Consider the following 17,471-nt stretch of genomic DNA (forward strand, 5'->3'; position numbering starts at 1 on the left):
CTAATAGCCATGAACTCCCTCAGTTTTTGGTTATCTGGGAAAGTCTTAATTTCTCCATTGGTTTTAAAGGACAGAACTTGGTTGCAGATTTTTTTCTTTCAGTACTTTTGAATATATTATCCCACTCCCTTCTAGCCTGCAAGTTTTGTGTTAGGAAATCTGCTTATGATCTAGAGGAATTGTATGTGATGAATCATATTTTTGTGCTGCTTTCAAGATTCTTTGTCAGTGTCCTATGACAGTTTATGATGTGTCTTGGTAAGTCTTGAGACTTATCCTAATTGGAGTTCTTTGAGGTTCTTGAATCTGTATATCCATCCCTATGTCAGATTTGGGAATTTAGGAGCCATTATATCTTAAAATAGATTCTCTGCTCTTCTTCTCTTTCTTCTCCTCTTGGCACTCCAATAATGCATATGTTTTTCTGCTTGATGGTATTTCATAAGTCCGCCAGGCTCTCTTCATTTTTCTTCATTATTGTTTCTTTTTTTTCCTGCTCTGCCACAATAATTTCAATATCCTATCTATGAATTTGCTGATTCTTTCTTTTGCCTGGTCAAAGTCGCTGTTGAGTCCCTCTAGTGAATTTTCTAATTCAGTTATCGTATGTTAGTTTCAGAATTTTTGTCTTCATTGTTTCTCTTGGTCAGTATTCTCATTTGGTTAATGAATCATTTTTCTTTTCTTTAGCTGTCTCCCTGTGCTCTTTTTTAATTCATTGAGCACCCCTATAATGATAGTTTTGAGTTGTCTGGTAATTCGTATGTCTCCGTTTCTTTAAGGTCACATTGTGAAGACTTCACTTGTTCCATTAAATAAATGTGCCACGTTTCCTTGTTTCTCTGTATGTTTCTTGTTGGGATTTTGGCATTTGACAAATCAACAATCTCTTTTAGACTTGCAATTTGGTTCTGTATAGAGAGGATTTTCTCTACTCAAACTGATTAGAGGTTCTGGAGACCTCTCAAGCCTTTTCTGTGGATGCATTCTCTCTGGGCTTATCTATGTAATCTCCTAAATGAGGAGTTAGCTGGTATCTACTCAGGAGTTCTCTTGTGTCTGTCCTCACTAGGGACTCTCCAGTGCGATAGTAAGCAGTGATATCATTGCTTCTTGCAGTTCCACATGTCTGTCTGTGGTACTGTACTCTGGTGTATACTGATTGTTCTCTAAGACTCACAGGCTTGCACCTTGTTCCTGCCTGTGCTTAGATTCAGGCGAGACAGTAATCAGTCCCTCATACAGCACCCACTAAAAGTCAGAATCTTAGGGACTTCCCTGGTGATCCAATGGCTAAAACTCCAAGCTCCCAATGCAGGGGACCCTCGTCAGGGAACTAGATCCCACATGCTGCAACTAAGATTTCACATGCCACAGCTAAAGATCCCACATGCAGCAACTAAGAACTAGCACAGCCAAATAAATATTTTAAAAAGTTAATAAAAGTCAGAATGTTAGATGTATGTTCTATTCTTTTCTCTCCCCAGGCAGTAAATGGGATCTGAGGGTTTTCTCCAAATCACACTGCACAGCATAAAGGGCTCTGGCAAATTCAGTTGAGTTCAGTTCAGTCACTTAGTCGTGTCCAACTCTTTGCAAGCCCATGGACTGCGGCATGCCAGGCTTACCTGTCCATCACCAACTCCTGGAGCTTGCTCAAATTCAGGTCCATTGAGTCAGTGACACCATCTAACCATCTCATCCTCTGTTGCCCCCTTCTTCTCCTGACTTCGATCTTTCCCAGCATCAGGGTTTTGTCCAATGAGTCAGTTCTTCATATCAGGTGGCCAAAGTATTGTAGTTTCAGCTTCAGCATCAGTCCTTCCAATGAATATTCAGAACTGATTTCCTTTAGGATTGACTAGTTGGATCTCCTTGCAGTCCAAGGGACTCTCAAGAGTCTTCTCCAACCTCAGTTTAAAAGTATCAATTCTTCGGTGCTCAGCTTTCTTTATAGTCCAACTTTTACATCCATACATGACCAGTGGAAGAACCATAGCTTTGACTAGATAGACCTTTATTGGCAAAGTAATGTCTCTGCTTTTTAATGTGCTGTCTAGGTTGGTCATAGACAGCGCTTCCGAGGAGTAAGCGTCTTTTAATTTCATGGCTGCAGTCACCATCTGCAGTGATTTTTGAGCCCAAGAAAATAGTCTCTGTTTCCATTGTTTCCCCATCTATTTGTCATGAAGTGATGGCACCAGATGCCATGATCTTAATTTTTGAATGCTGAGTGTTAAGCCAACTTTTTCACTCTCCTCTTTCACTTTCATTAAGAGGTTTTTGTTCTTTGATTTCTGCCATAAGTGTCCCAGATTTTCATACCAGGGTTTGATATGGTTATTTTTGTACCTTGCGTGGGGTGCAGGAGCCTTTTAACTTGTTTTCTGCTCTCTCACATAAGTATTAGGTCTGTGTACTGTTGGGCACGCACAAAATGATGAGAGTCCAGGGCTTCCTATTCCACCACCTTACTGATATTATTCTGGTTTTGTATGTGTGCATGCGCAATCATGTCTGACTCTGAGCGACTCCACGAGGCTCCCCTGTCCATGGGATTTTCCAGGCAAGAACACTGGAGTGGGTTGCCATTTCCTCCTCCCCGGGATCGTCCTGACCTAGGGATCGAAGCCATGTCTCTGGTATCTCCTGCATTGGCAGGCAGATTCTTTACCACTGGGTCACCTAGGAAGCCATTACTTCTGAGCTTGACCCTCTTTTAAAGTTCTCATCTGATTAGGCTGGGTCCATAAAGGATAATCTCCCTTTTGATTCATTTAAAGGAACCTGATTAGGTATTTTAATTTCATCCACAAAACCTTTACAATTTGCTATATTCGATTAATTAGAAGCCAAATCACAAGTTCTACCCATATTCAAGGGGAAGGAATTACACAAAGATACATATGTCAGGGATCAGAACCATGGATACTTTGTCAGAATTCTGCCTCCCACACCAGTCATATCTTATGTTGGTGATATGGGTACTTCCAGAGATGCTAGAGTCTAACCTCAAGTGCTTCCAGGACCTACAGGAAATCTTGGCATAGAACTGTTCTCTGACCCCTCTTAAAGGTAAAAATGGAACACTTGTTCTAATGCCACTCTCTTCTCTCATTAGCTAAGGATGTAACAAAGGCTGAGTACACGAGGCAGGCTCTTACCAAAGATTTTATTTTTGAGTAAATGACTACATTTAAATTTTCTGGTATTTCACAACCCAATAGCTTCACTCCATTGTTCCCTGAATGTCCCACATCTCTGAGCCTTTGTTTGGAAAGTTTTATGTATCACTGAGTTGTACAAAACAGAAACCTACTCAAGTGAGCTTCAGAAAACATTAGAGGATTTTTAGTGTGGATCTAGAAGAAACTCCCAGAATCCAAGCATATTAATTGGGTTTTATCAGGGACTGAAACTAATATAGATATATATAGTTTTAGTTAATAAAGAAATGTACATAAAATACATAAAAGCTAATATAGAAAAATATTAATGGAAAAATCTAGATGATGTATGTTCCTTAAAAGCTTTTACACTTGCTGGGGGAAAAAAAAGTGTAGGTATAAGAACAGAAAAACAGACCAAAAGAATACTATAGAGAGCTTGGAAAGTCTGTGTATGCAGATACATCTGATATATAATAATGACTGCAACACAGATCAATAGAAAGACATAAGCTTGTTTAGTAAATGATGTAAACAAGGAGGCTGATCCCAACATTAGATCATATACCATGACGGACTTCAAAGGATTAAAATCTGAATATTAATAATAAATAGCTAACTAGTAGAAGTAAATGTGAGAAAATAGCTTTTTGATACAGCAACAGGGAAGACTTAAGAATAAAGCATGCTAATTTGTCTTCATCTATGTTAAACTTTTTTTTCTAAAACACACCATTAACAAAGTTAAACAAACTAGACTGGGAATAGATATTTGCAATGCCTAAAATGAAAGGAGAATAATATTTAGAATAGACAAGGACCTACTACAAATCAGCCTTGTAAACATCAGAAAAATGGGCACAGGAATAGGATAATTATATAATGGTAAACCTTAATGGCTAACAAGTCTATGTACTTGTCAAACTCACAAGTAATTAAAGGAATGAAATTTAAACCAATGCCAAATAGAATGTTATATTCATCAAACATGCAAAAGTTAGAAAGTCACATAATACTATTTGCAAATATGTGGGGAAATGAGATTCATATTAGCTAGTGAGAGTATCAACTGATGCAGACTTTGTGGAAGATGGTTTTAGTGGTATTCTGTGAAATTAATAGTATCTATGACTAAGCAATTGTACTCCTATGTATTCTAGACAAATTTTCAGTTTCAAAAGAATGAAATGAATGCAGATACTCACCACTGTGGTGTTTATGGCAGCAGGGAGGTGATGTGGAAGCATCAGAAGTGTACTTCACTATAAAAATGGATAAGCCAAAGGTAGTGGGGTCAAACTGTATGTATACACATCATGTGTGAAAGAAAAGATCAAGAGCTTGCTGCATTTACTTGTGTAAATAGAAAACACAAACACGCATAATACTAAACGTCTATTCTTTGTGTTATCACTATTCACATTAATTCCAACTTAGAATCTTCTATTTCATACCCACATTATCAATACTGCTGCTGCTGCTGCTAAGTTGCTTCAGTACTAAGTACACTTATCTCTGCTCTACTACAGAGGTTTTGGTTCTATTATTTCTTGGATCCCAATCTACTTTTGAGATTAAATTTTCACTTTATTCCAATATATTCCCTAGTACATCTTTTTTATTTACATTAAAAAAATTTTGTTTGTCTGTACCATGTAGCATGTGGGATCTTAGTTCCCTGACCAGAGATCAAACCCATGCTCCCTGCAGAAGCAGCACAGTCCTAACCACGAGACCACCAGGAAGTCCAATCTTCTGGTACACATTTTGGAAAGGTTATATGGGAGGTAAATTTTGAAACCTTGGATTTCTAAAATGGTATTTTGTTCTCAGATTGAAACAAAAGTTTTGGATATATGGTGATGAAAAAATTTTAAGTCAATCTGATTTTGTTCAATTTGCAAGTAACTTCCTTCACATTTTGGAACTTTGCATGGTGTCCTTTTATCTGCTCTGAATGTCATGAAGATGAATTTAGAAGTGTATGCAAGTTACAGTTTTTGTTAAGTTATGAATGGACCAAATTTGATCTGCAGACCTATGTTGTGCTTCAGAACTTGGAAACTTTTGAATAATTTCAAATGAGAATGATTCCTCATTCTGAATCTATCGCCTCTCTTTCCTATTGGATCCAAGTTGGAACATGAAGACTTCTCATCTCACATCACACTATTTAATTATTTTGCCTTCTATTCTATGGGACCGAAATCTAGATGGGGTGATTTGCTCTTTAGATGTCTACTTCCTACTTCTCAGCACAACTGTTGAATTTCTGGCAAGTTCTACTTTATATTATAAAGATATTTAAATGTTCCTAAGCTTGTTTTGTAAATTCAACATTCTCACTTATCCATCAGAAGACACTGCTTTCAAATACTGATTTCTTTGCTTTCTTCACGCTGTTGTTTTTCAATTGTTTGCTGTTGTTGTCATCGTAGTATCTGATTGCAATAAGTGAATAACCTTCTCAAAATACCTGCACTGATGGTGGATGAAGGGGACGTTAAACAGCCACTTCAAAATGACCGCACTCGTTTCTTTCTAATCTATGCATCCACACTCACTGCTGCTGTCCTAGTCAGACGTCTCCTACACACTGCTTGGCATAAAAATGGTCATTATCCTGAACAGTCTCATGATACAGCACCCAATCATTACAAAAACTCTTTCTTCATTGTCCCTCCCTACTTTTGAGGTTTCCTTGAAGTCAAATTCACCTTCAGTGGTAGTCTTCTGTCCCTATCTGTCCTAGGTCTTCCAACAACTCTTCAAAGTTTATCTGTCCACCGCACTCGTTTCCCCAAACTTTGGAAATTTAAATACTTTCACCTATCAGAGTATTCATAATGTTTGTCATTTCTCGGGGTGTGGATGGGAGGGGAAGCAGAAGCATGAACCAATATGCAACCTTGAACAATTTCCTTTGGGAGATAAACCTGCACATGGTTCTAGGGAAAACCAACACTCTTTTGAAGGATGATCCTAATATGAAAGAAATGTTTTACTATCCATTCCAGGATGACATTAGTTCTGAGCATTAGGTTTTGCCTTTCATGAAGAGGGGCCCTACAATCATCCATCCTAAAAACTCATGCTCCACATACTAATTTTTCTTTGACTTTGATTTCTTCATTTTTATTTTTCTTAGTGTTCTGTCAAGGAAATTAGTTGGGAAGAACACATAAAAAGATCCTTTAAAGCTCTGCCTTGGAGTAACAAAATTGGTTTGATTAGATTTAAGGAAAGTAGTGGAAAACTATTTGTCAGCAATCTTCATAGAAAATAAAAATAGCTCTATTAAATCACAAGGTGGTGGGGAAGAGAACATAATTTTATAGCTTATACTTTTTAATTCACCAGTGATATATGAGCTTCTCATACTTCATCCTGAAATTACACTGAGGACTGTTTTAGAAGTTATGTTGGCCAGATGAAATCCCATGAGACATTGTAATTGTCCCTCCTTGTTATATCTGAAGTGGGAATGGTATCAGTAATATCATTTTTCAGCCTCTTTCTTAAGACTCCCACAGAAAGGTTCAGGAATACCTTAATCGTTCTCTAAAATAAAACCTGAGTAGCTTCTACTGAGGTATTTTTCCCAAATAAACTTTCACAGTTTAGAATTCTGCTTAAATTTTAGGACTGTACCTTTTTGAAAGTGAAAGCATTAGTCACTCAGTCCTGTCTGACTCTTTGTGACGCTATGGACTGTAGCATGTTAGGCTCCTCTGTCCATGGAATTCTCCAGGCAAGAATACTGGAGTGCATAGCCATTCCCGTCTCCAGGGGATCGTCCCAACCCAGAGACCAAACGCAGGTCTCCCACGTTGCAGGCAGATTCTTTACCATCTGAGCCACCAGTGAACATTTTTGGGGACTATAATTTTTAATTTTGCAAACTGCTTCACAAAGAGAATGTGAAGTACTAAAAAGAAGATAGCATTCTCTTACACATTTTCTAAAGCTATAAATGACTGTGCTTGCTATTCCCTGGGCTTAAAAGTTCTGCAGAGGTAAAGAAACTACAGCTTTAGATGTTAAGATGGTCAACCTTGTCAAAATTCTCTTTTAGAAACAAAGGGATTACCTAAAGGTTTGAGCTGGCTGTTTATATAATCTAGCATATCTTTTAAAAGTAGTTTCTTGTTCTCTGTAAATCATCAACTATGTGTATTTATTAATGCTTTTGACAAAACAAAATTAATTTTAACTTTAATCTCTTTCATAAGAAATCGATTTATTATACATTAGATAAGATGGATAGCTAATAAGAACTTCAAATAATGAAAAAAGTATCTTTTCAATAAGATATGCCTGATCACCAATCTTGAACTAAGTAAAAAACATTTCCATCTACACCTATGGCTTCCTTTGGAAGTAAAAAACAGTAAGGTAAACCTGTATTTCCTTCATACCCAGGAATACAAGGGACTAAATGGTTAAAGAAAACAGCTGTCTTTTTATGACAATTTTTCTCACCCTGAATTTCTAAATCACACTTTAAATAGCATTAGTTTATTTATCTATTCACTGTGCTACTTCTAACAATCTAGATGTATAACAAAAGTTTAGAATGTTTTACAAATGCTAATAGGATTTTCTTTTAAGCACAGCAAATATCTAAAACTTTACTTCTGTTCATGGTGATGTTTGTGTTTGAAGAATTTTTCAAGTATATATACAACTTTAAGTCCAAAGAGATCAGAAAAATATTTACAAAATAAGTATGTAGGGAATTTTAGAATTTCATAGACCCAGAGGAACCAATGATTCTTTAATGAGTCAGCATAAAACGGTAGTTTGTGTAAACAATTCTATTCTGGACATATAATTTTTAATTAAAATTTTAGGGTGGTCAATTTTAAACACTTATTAAAAATAAGATAGTTTTGGTTTTAATGACTTGCTATATAATACTTATTAAAAATAAGTATGTCAATTACGGGCATGGGCTTTAACTACAAATTACTCATCAAATTTCTCTTCAGAAGATTTAAATGATTACTTTTATTCAAGTATTGAAATTTTGTCACTATCAAAACAAAAATTCTAATGAAGCATTATTATTTCTAATTTTCCAGTAGTTTAGAAAAAAACTTTGGCTATACATTTAAGTACAAAACTATTTTTAGTTTATATGTCCTATTATTTATCTTGGTAACAAACTTTCTTACTTGACTATGTGTTATGAGAACATTAAACAAATTTTTTTAATTAACTAGAATACTAGTGCATATAATACTTGTTGCACTTGTAATATTTCAATATACTACGCAGACAACTAACTTAAGTTGATCACTGATAAATCAATTGTTCTTTGTGGTCTATTTCCCTTTTCAAAATCATAGCTTGTGTATCTGATTCAAGCTAAAGAAGGAAAACATGTCATAATTATACTTATTTTTATGAAAAGCCAAAGTAGCTCAGTTGGGTCCAACTCTTTGCAGCCCCATGGATGATACAGTTCATGGAATTCTCCAGGCCAGAATACTGGAGTGGGTAGCCAGTCCCTTCTCCAGGGGATCTTTCCAATCCAAGGACTGAACCCAGGTCTACCAAATTGCTGGCGGATTCTTTACCAGCTGAGCCACCAGGGAAGCCTAAGAATACTAGAGTGGGTAGCCTTTCCCTTCTCCAGTGGATCTTCCCAACCCAGGAATTAAACTGGGGTCTCTTGCATTGCAGGCAGATTCTTTACCAGCTGAGTTACCAGGAAACAGAATATGACTGTGAAAAATCGACTGAAACCAATACAAGATGGGAATAATTTAGAATGCCAAAATTAGTATTTTTAAATAAACTATGAATAAAGGGGACACCGAGGCTTGTCTTAAAGAAGCTGTTTGTCATTTTTTTAGAGATTACAACACACATACAATAAATGAATTTTATCAAAATACAGCACATTTTTCTACTATATTCATAAAAATCAATTCCTATGCAAATAGTACTGAAAATCAACTAAAATGAGTTAAAATTTACAAAGAGTTGTTAAAGGGTTTCAATCAATATTATTAAAACTATACAGTACAATAATCAATTGATAACATCTTGAAAGAAGTGCAGTATTGGAGTTCACATCTTTTAAAAAGTACTGCCTATTTACGATGACTAGCAAGAAACAAATGAGTTCAACTCACTTTTGCAAAAATAATGTAGATTACTATTTTCGCTAGTCCTATAAAAGACTTTACCTTCAAACAAGGTTGAAGAACAAAGCATAACAGATTAAAAATACCAAAATTATATTCTTAGTAATTAAAAATGAATTGTAATAACTGAATATTGCTCTAAAGAAAGGCTCCAGACTAGCCTCAACTAAAAACAGTTCTTGGTCTTCTATGGCACTTTTTTCTGGTCCAAATAACTATGCGTTAATTCTCACCATTGCATGTTATTCAAATTGTATTTGATTACATAGAACAAAAAGAAATAAAAGTAATGGTCTGAACAAAATTCATAAACTATCAAACATTTGTTACACTAACGAGGAACAAAGGCAGTTGGTGGTAAAACACGATCACACATACACTTAGAAACCCTTTAAAGACTCTGGAGTGCCGAGTTCACACTTCCTGTTGCCTGTAGGAACAGCCCTTCCTTGAACACCGTCTCACACGGGCAGGCTCAGGGCCCGCCCCTTTGCTCTCGATTCTCCACAGCAGTCCTCTATCGCTATGCCAGTTTCACAGACTCGCTTTGGTTTCCTAGCTCCATGCGCACTGTTTTCCTTCTACTTCACCAAGGCAACGTGAGGCCAAACAACATCAAGAGGCCTTCCAAAATCTTCTTACATTTTCTGTTACAGCAACACTATCTCAAAACTGGCCATTTTAGTTTCATTTGTTGCCTAAAGTAAAAATTATAAATTAAGTTTAAAATGGAGTACTAATTATAAAACAGATTGCAAGTACCACCATTTGCAAAAAAAAAGAACAAAAAATCAAGGGATTTCTGCAACACAGAAAATGCATGGATGAAAAAAAAACAGAAAGAGAATCCATGGACATTCATCTACAGTAGAGTTAAAATTTCCTTTGACTAAAAAACTGAGAATTGATTCACTGGTAGCAACTGTATAGTCAAAGGCTATGACAAGAACAAATCCTATAGAGCTCATAAAACACAATTTATTGTCTTTTTTATTTCTTTAAAAAGACATCACATTTTATTGCATTATTCTATTAATAAGAACACATTAACAACTGTTTTTTCATTCTTTGCTTCCAGATTTTTATAGAAAATAACTGTTTTAATCTGGCCTTGGAAAGGGAACCCACCTGCGCCACCTTCACCTACTCACTCTTCAGTTCAATATGCACATAGCAAAAGCCAACACTTCAAATCTCTTGCCCACATTAAAAGAAAAGTTTCAGCAGAAAAACATTAATACAAGTTGAATAAAAATAAGGGCATAAAAGCTATGAGATAGACAGCTCTGCCATCTGTCTCTGGGCTACAATCAAGGCTAACTAGAGCCTTGCACAGAGTTCAATCATGAGTATGAAATCCAAAAATAAACCTACACTCTATACAAAAACAACATACATCTGTTTTTGTAGCCTTGATTGCTATGTTTAAAAACCTAACGAGAAGTTTTATATGGTATGAATTCAATAGTCTCCCCCATATACTGTACAGTGGTTCTTTCCCTCTAATCACAAGTTCCATTATTTCATTAATGTACAAATTTTAACATAATTTTTTGAGTTCTTCTTTATATATAAAAATAGTCAAAATATTAATTTCCCCGCAAGTATCTTCCAATAAATCTTGCTGTCTCTCCATTTTTTTAGTCCACGGCTCTTATGAGGAAACCTCTCTTAAGATGATGAGTTCTACTGTGTTCTGGAAAGTTTTTAGCAAGGACACTGCTTGTCCATGTTCAATATTGATAAAACTGTAGCCGTTAGCCTAGAAGAGAGAAGAAAAAGACTTAAAAATTGTTTTCATAATAATTTGTGTTTGCACATTTAAATTTCTGCCAGGTAGTCCACAAATCTGGCAGAAAATAAGAATCATTTTGGCAATTTAAAACAACATCTACACTCCTGGGCTCCACCCCATCTCTATGGAAATAAAAGCTCTAAAGGTAGGACCGAGGAACCTGGATCTTGTCCACTTTTTCAGATGATTCTTATGTAGCAATCCTGGTATTAGGAAGCACTTGTCTAAGACATAGTGTCAGACATGGCATTGAGTGTATACACACTACGGTGAAGCTGAGGTTGCCAAGTTACAAGGGTGGTAGAAGAGGCACAATAAAGGACAGAAATGGATCTAACAGAAGCAGAAGATATTAAGAAGAGGTGCCAAGAATACACGGAAGAACTATACAAAAAAGATCTTCACGACCCAGATAATCACGATGGTGTGATCACCAACCTAGAGCCTGACATTCTGGAATGTGAAGTCAAGTGGGCCTTAGGAAGCATCACTGAACAAAGCTAGTGGAGGTGACGGAATTCCAGTTGAGCTATTTCAAATCCTAAAAGATGATGCTGTGAAAGAGTTGCACTCAATATGCCAGCAAATTTGGAAAACTCAGGAGTGGCCACAGGACTGAAAAAAGGTGTTTTTATTCCAATCCCAAAGAAAAGTAATGCCAAAGAATGATCAAACTACCACACAATTGCACTCATCTCACACACTGGTGAAGTAATGCTCAAAATTCTCCAAGCCAGGCTTCAACAGTACGTGAACCATGAACTTCCAGATGTTCAAGCTGGATTTAGAAAAGGCAGAGGAATCAGAGATCAAATTGCCAACATCTGCTGGATCATCGAAAAAGCAAGAGAGTTACAGGACAATATCTACTTTTGCTTCACTGACTATGACATGGATTGTGTGGACCACAACAAACTATGGAAAAATCGTCAAGGGATGGGAATACCAGGCCACCTGACCTGCCTCTTGAGAAATCTGTATGCAGGTCAGGAAGCAACAGTTAGAACTAGACATGGAACAACAGACCAGTTCCAAATAGGGAAAGGAGTATGTTAAGGCTGTATATTGTCACCCTGCTTATTTAACTTCTATGCAGAGTACATCATGAGAAACGCTGGTCTGGAAGAAGCACAAGCTGGAATCAAGATTGCTGGGAGAAATATCAATAACCTCAGACATGCAGATGACACCACCCTTATGGCAAAAAACGAAGACGAACTAAACAGCCTCTTGATGAAAGTGAAAGAGGAGAGTGAAAAAGCTGGCTTAAAACTCAACATTCACCAGATGGTCAACACCGAAATCAGATTGATTATATTCTTTGCAGCCAAAGATGGAGTAGCTCTATACAGTCAGCAAAAACACCCAGAGCTGACTATGGCTCAGATCATGAACTCCTTATTGCCAAATTCAGATTTAAACAAAGTAGGGAAAACCACTAGACCATTCAGGTATGACCTAAATCAGATCTCTTATGATTATACAGTGGAAGTGAGAAATAGATTTAAGGGACCAGATCTGACAAGAGTATCTGATGAACTATGGACAGAGGTTCATGATATCGTACAGGAGGCAGTGATCAAGATCATCCTCAAGAAAAAGAAAGGCAAAAAGGCAAAATGATTGTCTGAGGAGGCCTTACAAGGAGCTGGGATAAGAAGAGAAACGAAAGGCAAAGAAGAAAAGGAAAGATATATCCATCTGAATGCAGAGTTCCAAAGAATAGCAAGGAAAGGTAAGAAAGCCCTCCTCATTGATCAGTGCAAAGAAACAGAGGAAAACAACAGAATGGGAAAGACTAGAGATCTCTTCAAGAAAATCAGACATACCAAGGGAACATATCATGCAAAGATGGGGCTCAATAAAGCACAGAAATGGTATGGATCTAACAGAAGTAGAAGATATTAAGAGGTGGCAAGAATACACAGAATGTACAAAAAAGATCTTCATGTCGCAGATAATCACGATGGTGTGATCACTCACCTAGAGACAGACATCCTGAAATGTGAAGCCAAGTGGGCCTTAGAAAGCATCATTACAAACAAAGCTAGTGGAGGTGATGGAATTCCAGTTGAGTTATTTCAAATCCTAAAAGATGATGCTATGAAAGTGCTGCACTCAATATGCCAGCAAATTTGGAAAACTCAGCAGCGGCCACAGGACTGGAAAAGGTGCGTTTTTATTCCAATCCCAAAGAAAGGTAATGCCAAAGAATGCTCAAACTACCACACAATTGCATTCATCTCACATGCTAGTAATGTAATGCTCAAAATTCCCAAAGCCAGGCTTCAGAAATACGTGAACTGTTAACTTCCAGATGTTCAAATTGGATTTAGAAAAGGCAGAGGAACCAGAGATCAAATTGCCAACATCCGCTGGATCATCGAAAAAGCAAGAGAATTCCAGAAAAACATCTATTTCTGCTTTATAGACTATGCCAAAGCCTTTGACTGTGTGGATCACAATAAACTGCAGAAAATTCTGAAAGAGATGGGCATACCAGACCACCTGACCTGCCTCTTAAGAAATCTTTATGCAGGTCAGGAAGCAACAGAACTGGACATGGAACAACAGACTGGTTCCAAACGGGATAAGGAGTACGTTAAGGCTGTATACTGTCACCCTGCTTATTTAACTTCTATGCAGAGTACATCATGAGAACGCTGGGCTGGAAGAAGCACAAGCTGGAATCAAGATTGCCGGGAGAAATATCAATAACCTTAGATATGCAGATGACACCACCCTTATGGCAGAAAGCGAAGAACTAAAGTGCCTCTTGATGAAAGTCAAAGAAGAGAGTGAAAAAGTTGGCTTAAAGTTCAACATTCAGAAAACTAAGATCATGGCATCCAGTCCCACCACTTCACGCCAAATAGATGGAGATACAGTGGAAACACTGGCAGACTTTATTTTTTTGGGTTCCAGATGGTAGAGATGCAGCCATCACTGCAGTTGGCGACTACAGCCATGAAATTAAAAGACACTTACTCCTTGGAAGGAATATGACCAACCTAGACAGCATATTAAAAAGCAGAGACACTACTTTGCCAATAAAGGTCCGTCTAGTCAAGGCCTTGGTTCTTCCAGTAGTTACTTATGGATGTGAGAGTTGGACTATAAAGAAAGCTGAACGCCAAAAAATTGATGCTTTTGAATTGTGGTGTTGGAGAAGACTCTTGAGAGTCCCTTGGACTGCAAGGAGATCCAACCAGTCCATCCTAAAGGAGATCAGTCCTGAGTGTTCACTGGAAGGACTGATGTTAAGTTGAAACTCCAGTACTTTGGCCACCTGATGTGAAGAGCTGACTCATTTGAAAAGACTGGTGCTGGGAGGGATTGAGGGCTGGAGGAGAAGGGGACGACAGTGAATGAGATGGTTGGATGGCGTCACTGACTCAATGGAGATGAGTTTGAGTAAACTCCAGGAGTTGGTAATGGACAGGGAGGCCTGACGTGCTGCAGTTCATGGGGTTGCAGAGTCAGACACGACTGAGCGACTGAACTGAACAGAAGATCATGGCATCTGGTTCTATCAGTTCATGGTAAATAGATGGGGAAACAGTGGAAACAGTGACAGACTTTATTTTCTTGGGCTCCAAAACACTGCAGATGGTGACTGCAGCTTGAAATTCAAAGACACTTACTCCTTCGAAGAAAAGTTATGACCAACCTAGACAGTATTAAAAAACAGAGACATTACTTTGCCAACAGAGGTCCATCTAGTCAAAGCTATGGTTTTTCCAGTAGTGATGTATGGATGTGAGAGTTGGACTATAGAGAAAGCTGAACACCAAAGAACTGATGCTTTTGAACTGTGGTGTTGGAGAAGACTCTTGAGAGTCCCTTGGACTCAAAGAGATCCAACCAGTCCATCCTAAAGGAAATCAGACCTAAATACTCTTTGGAAGGACTGATGCTGAAGCTGAAACCCAATACTTTGGCCACCTGATTTGAAGAACTGACACATTTGAAAAGACCCTGGTGCTGGGAAAGGTTGAAGGTAGGAGGAGAAGGGGATGACAGAGGATGAGATGTCTGGATGGCATCACTGATCAATGGACATGAGTTTGAGTAAACTCCAGGAGTTAGTGATTGACAGAAAGGCCTGGTGTGCTGCAGTCCATGGGGTTGCAAAGAGTCAGACACGATTGAATGACTGAACTGAGGAGAGGTTGAGGTCCAGTCTTCCCACTTGCCCAGGAGCCATCAGAGCAAGAACACTATACTTCTTGTGATAGGTTAAACATTTAATGAGGTCTTACTCTACACCAGATACACAGTTCTAAATGCCTCTCAGTACTTCTTAAATTAAATCTTTTAATTCTCATAACACACAAAAGGGATTCTTTCTCATCTTATTTTAGAACAAGCTAACATTCGTAACTTGCGCAACTTTGCTCTTGCCATTGATGGTTGGATGGCATCGCTGACTACTGCACGTGAGTGTGAGCAAGCTCCAGGAGATGATGAAGGACAGGGAAGCCCGGTGTGCCGCAGTCCATGGGCTCCCAAAGAGCTGGACACGGCTGGACAACGACATTCATAAACTTAATCAAAAGGCTAGGATATATTTCAAAACTGCTAAGGTGTCTTTAAAATTATTAGTATGATTTTTCAAGGTATAAGGCAGAAGTATTTAAGCTATGAAAGCACTAGAGAGTAGCCTATAAGAATGCCTCTGTTCAATCACAAATATCTAAAGATAACTTCATAAAATGCTTATTTTCTAATCTGGCATTTGATGAGTTCAGATATTATTTTAAAAAAAGAAAAGAAAAGAAGATAATGAAAGATGTATCTTAAGTTACCTGAATAATTTTATCACCTGGCTGCAATAATTTTGATGCTGGTCCTTCAGGCTGTACCCTTGTTACAAATATACCCTTTAATAACAACAAAAAAAGATAATTATTTATTGGAAAGAAGTATGCATAAAAAGAAGAGTACCAAGGAGCAATCGTTTTTATAGTATGCAAATATTTGAATTGTGGTACAAGTTTTCTCCCTGTCTTCTCCAATACTGTGATAATGCTATGTTATTTGTGCTTCTGGTGATTCTTACAGTAGTACAGTGATTTTTTGTCAAAGTGATAAAAAAGTACATATATAGATGTGTAGAAAAGTATTAACAATTAAAATGTCACTTCACAATATAAAGAACATTAATATTTTGGAGTTAAATTTATATTCCTCAAACAATTAATTTGTAGCGATCACATTTCAAAACTAAAAGCTGAACAGGGAAATCATAAGGTGACGTCTATCTAGATTTAAATAAATATCTGTTAGATTTTTACTTATGCATAAAAGGCATTAATTTAGTGAATAAAAATTAATGGGCATTTCAAGGGTATATAAACAAAACTCACATCGTCATCAGGTCTGAATGGGTTTCCTCTTCCCCCAACCCCTCCTGATATGCTAAATCCAAGTTCTGGATCCTTTTCAACTCTTACTCGAATCTGAGTTAACACAAAAATAAACTTATTGCTGTATCAGGAAAAGTTACAATGATATTCATATGGTAAATTAAGCTCAAGAAAACATAAATATGCAAGAATTCACCAAAAATAAACACTTGGGCAGATGAAATGAAATTACAATGTGAAATAATATGTTAATGAGTTAGTGAGTTAAAGGCACAGCTAAGATTATAAAGCATAGCTCCTAAATCAATCTATTGCTATCTTATGAGGATTATACAACCAATTACTGTTGACTTTATATATTTTGGACATCACAGACTCTAATGACATAGAGCATACACACAAAACATGTACTTTATCATCAATTTCCATTTGCAAACATCTAAATTACATAGTATTTCTGACTATGTTTCATAAGACATATAAAAGATCCCTGGGTGGTTGTTAGGAGGCTAACTTCTTTCTTTAATCTGTTTATACCCTTTAAAGGAGCTAGGATTGATGATCAATTGGTATTTTTACAATCAAGCTATAGAAAAACAGGCAAGAGCTAAATTTTGTTGTAAAACACTCTCTTTCTCCAGAAACTAAAACAAAATGAATGATACATTTCTCTAAGTTTCTAACGATATTATTTTATTAATAAACTATCAAAATACATGAATATATGACTGTTGACTTTGAAAGTAGTTTCTAAGATTTAATTCTCAAAGCTCTTTGGAGACTATAGTCCAGTTTCAGAAACCAAGTATCAAATAGCAATTAGCAGATATAATACGCCCTTAAAGTTTAAAGGTCTACTATTTATATTCCTGAAGAACACTTGATTATTGGAACATCATCAACCAGTTTGGAAAAACAACCACCTTAGGGAAAATAAATCATGCCCTCAACGCTATATCCTATGTCAATTTATCAGAATGGGCGG

At 37.0% G+C, this 17,471-nt stretch overlaps 1 protein-coding gene across 15 annotated transcripts in view; it reads right to left on the reverse strand.

The window, feature by feature from the left end:
* Nucleotides 1-8,995: 8,995 nt before the first annotated feature.
* Nucleotides 8,996-17,471, reverse strand: part of ERBIN (erbb2 interacting protein) — a 128,139-nt gene continuing 119,663 nt past the window's right edge. For all 15 annotated transcript variants that reach the window (XM_069556282.1, XM_069556279.1, XM_069556276.1 and 12 more), the window contains 3 exons: nt 16,487-16,579; nt 15,926-16,000; nt 8,996-11,084 (listed from right to left, as the gene is read on the reverse strand). In XM_069556282.1, coding sequence (XP_069412383.1) covers nt 10,977-11,084; nt 15,926-16,000; nt 16,487-16,579 — 276 coding nt within the window. In that variant the 3' untranslated portion in view covers nt 8,996-10,976. The remainder of the gene's footprint in view (nt 11,085-15,925; nt 16,001-16,486; nt 16,580-17,471) is intronic.

This window comes from Ovis canadensis, chromosome 16 (assembly GCF_042477335.2).
Source record: "Ovis canadensis isolate MfBH-ARS-UI-01 breed Bighorn chromosome 16, ARS-UI_OviCan_v2, whole genome shotgun sequence".
Taxonomy (NCBI): Eukaryota; Metazoa; Chordata; class Mammalia; order Artiodactyla; family Bovidae; genus Ovis; species Ovis canadensis.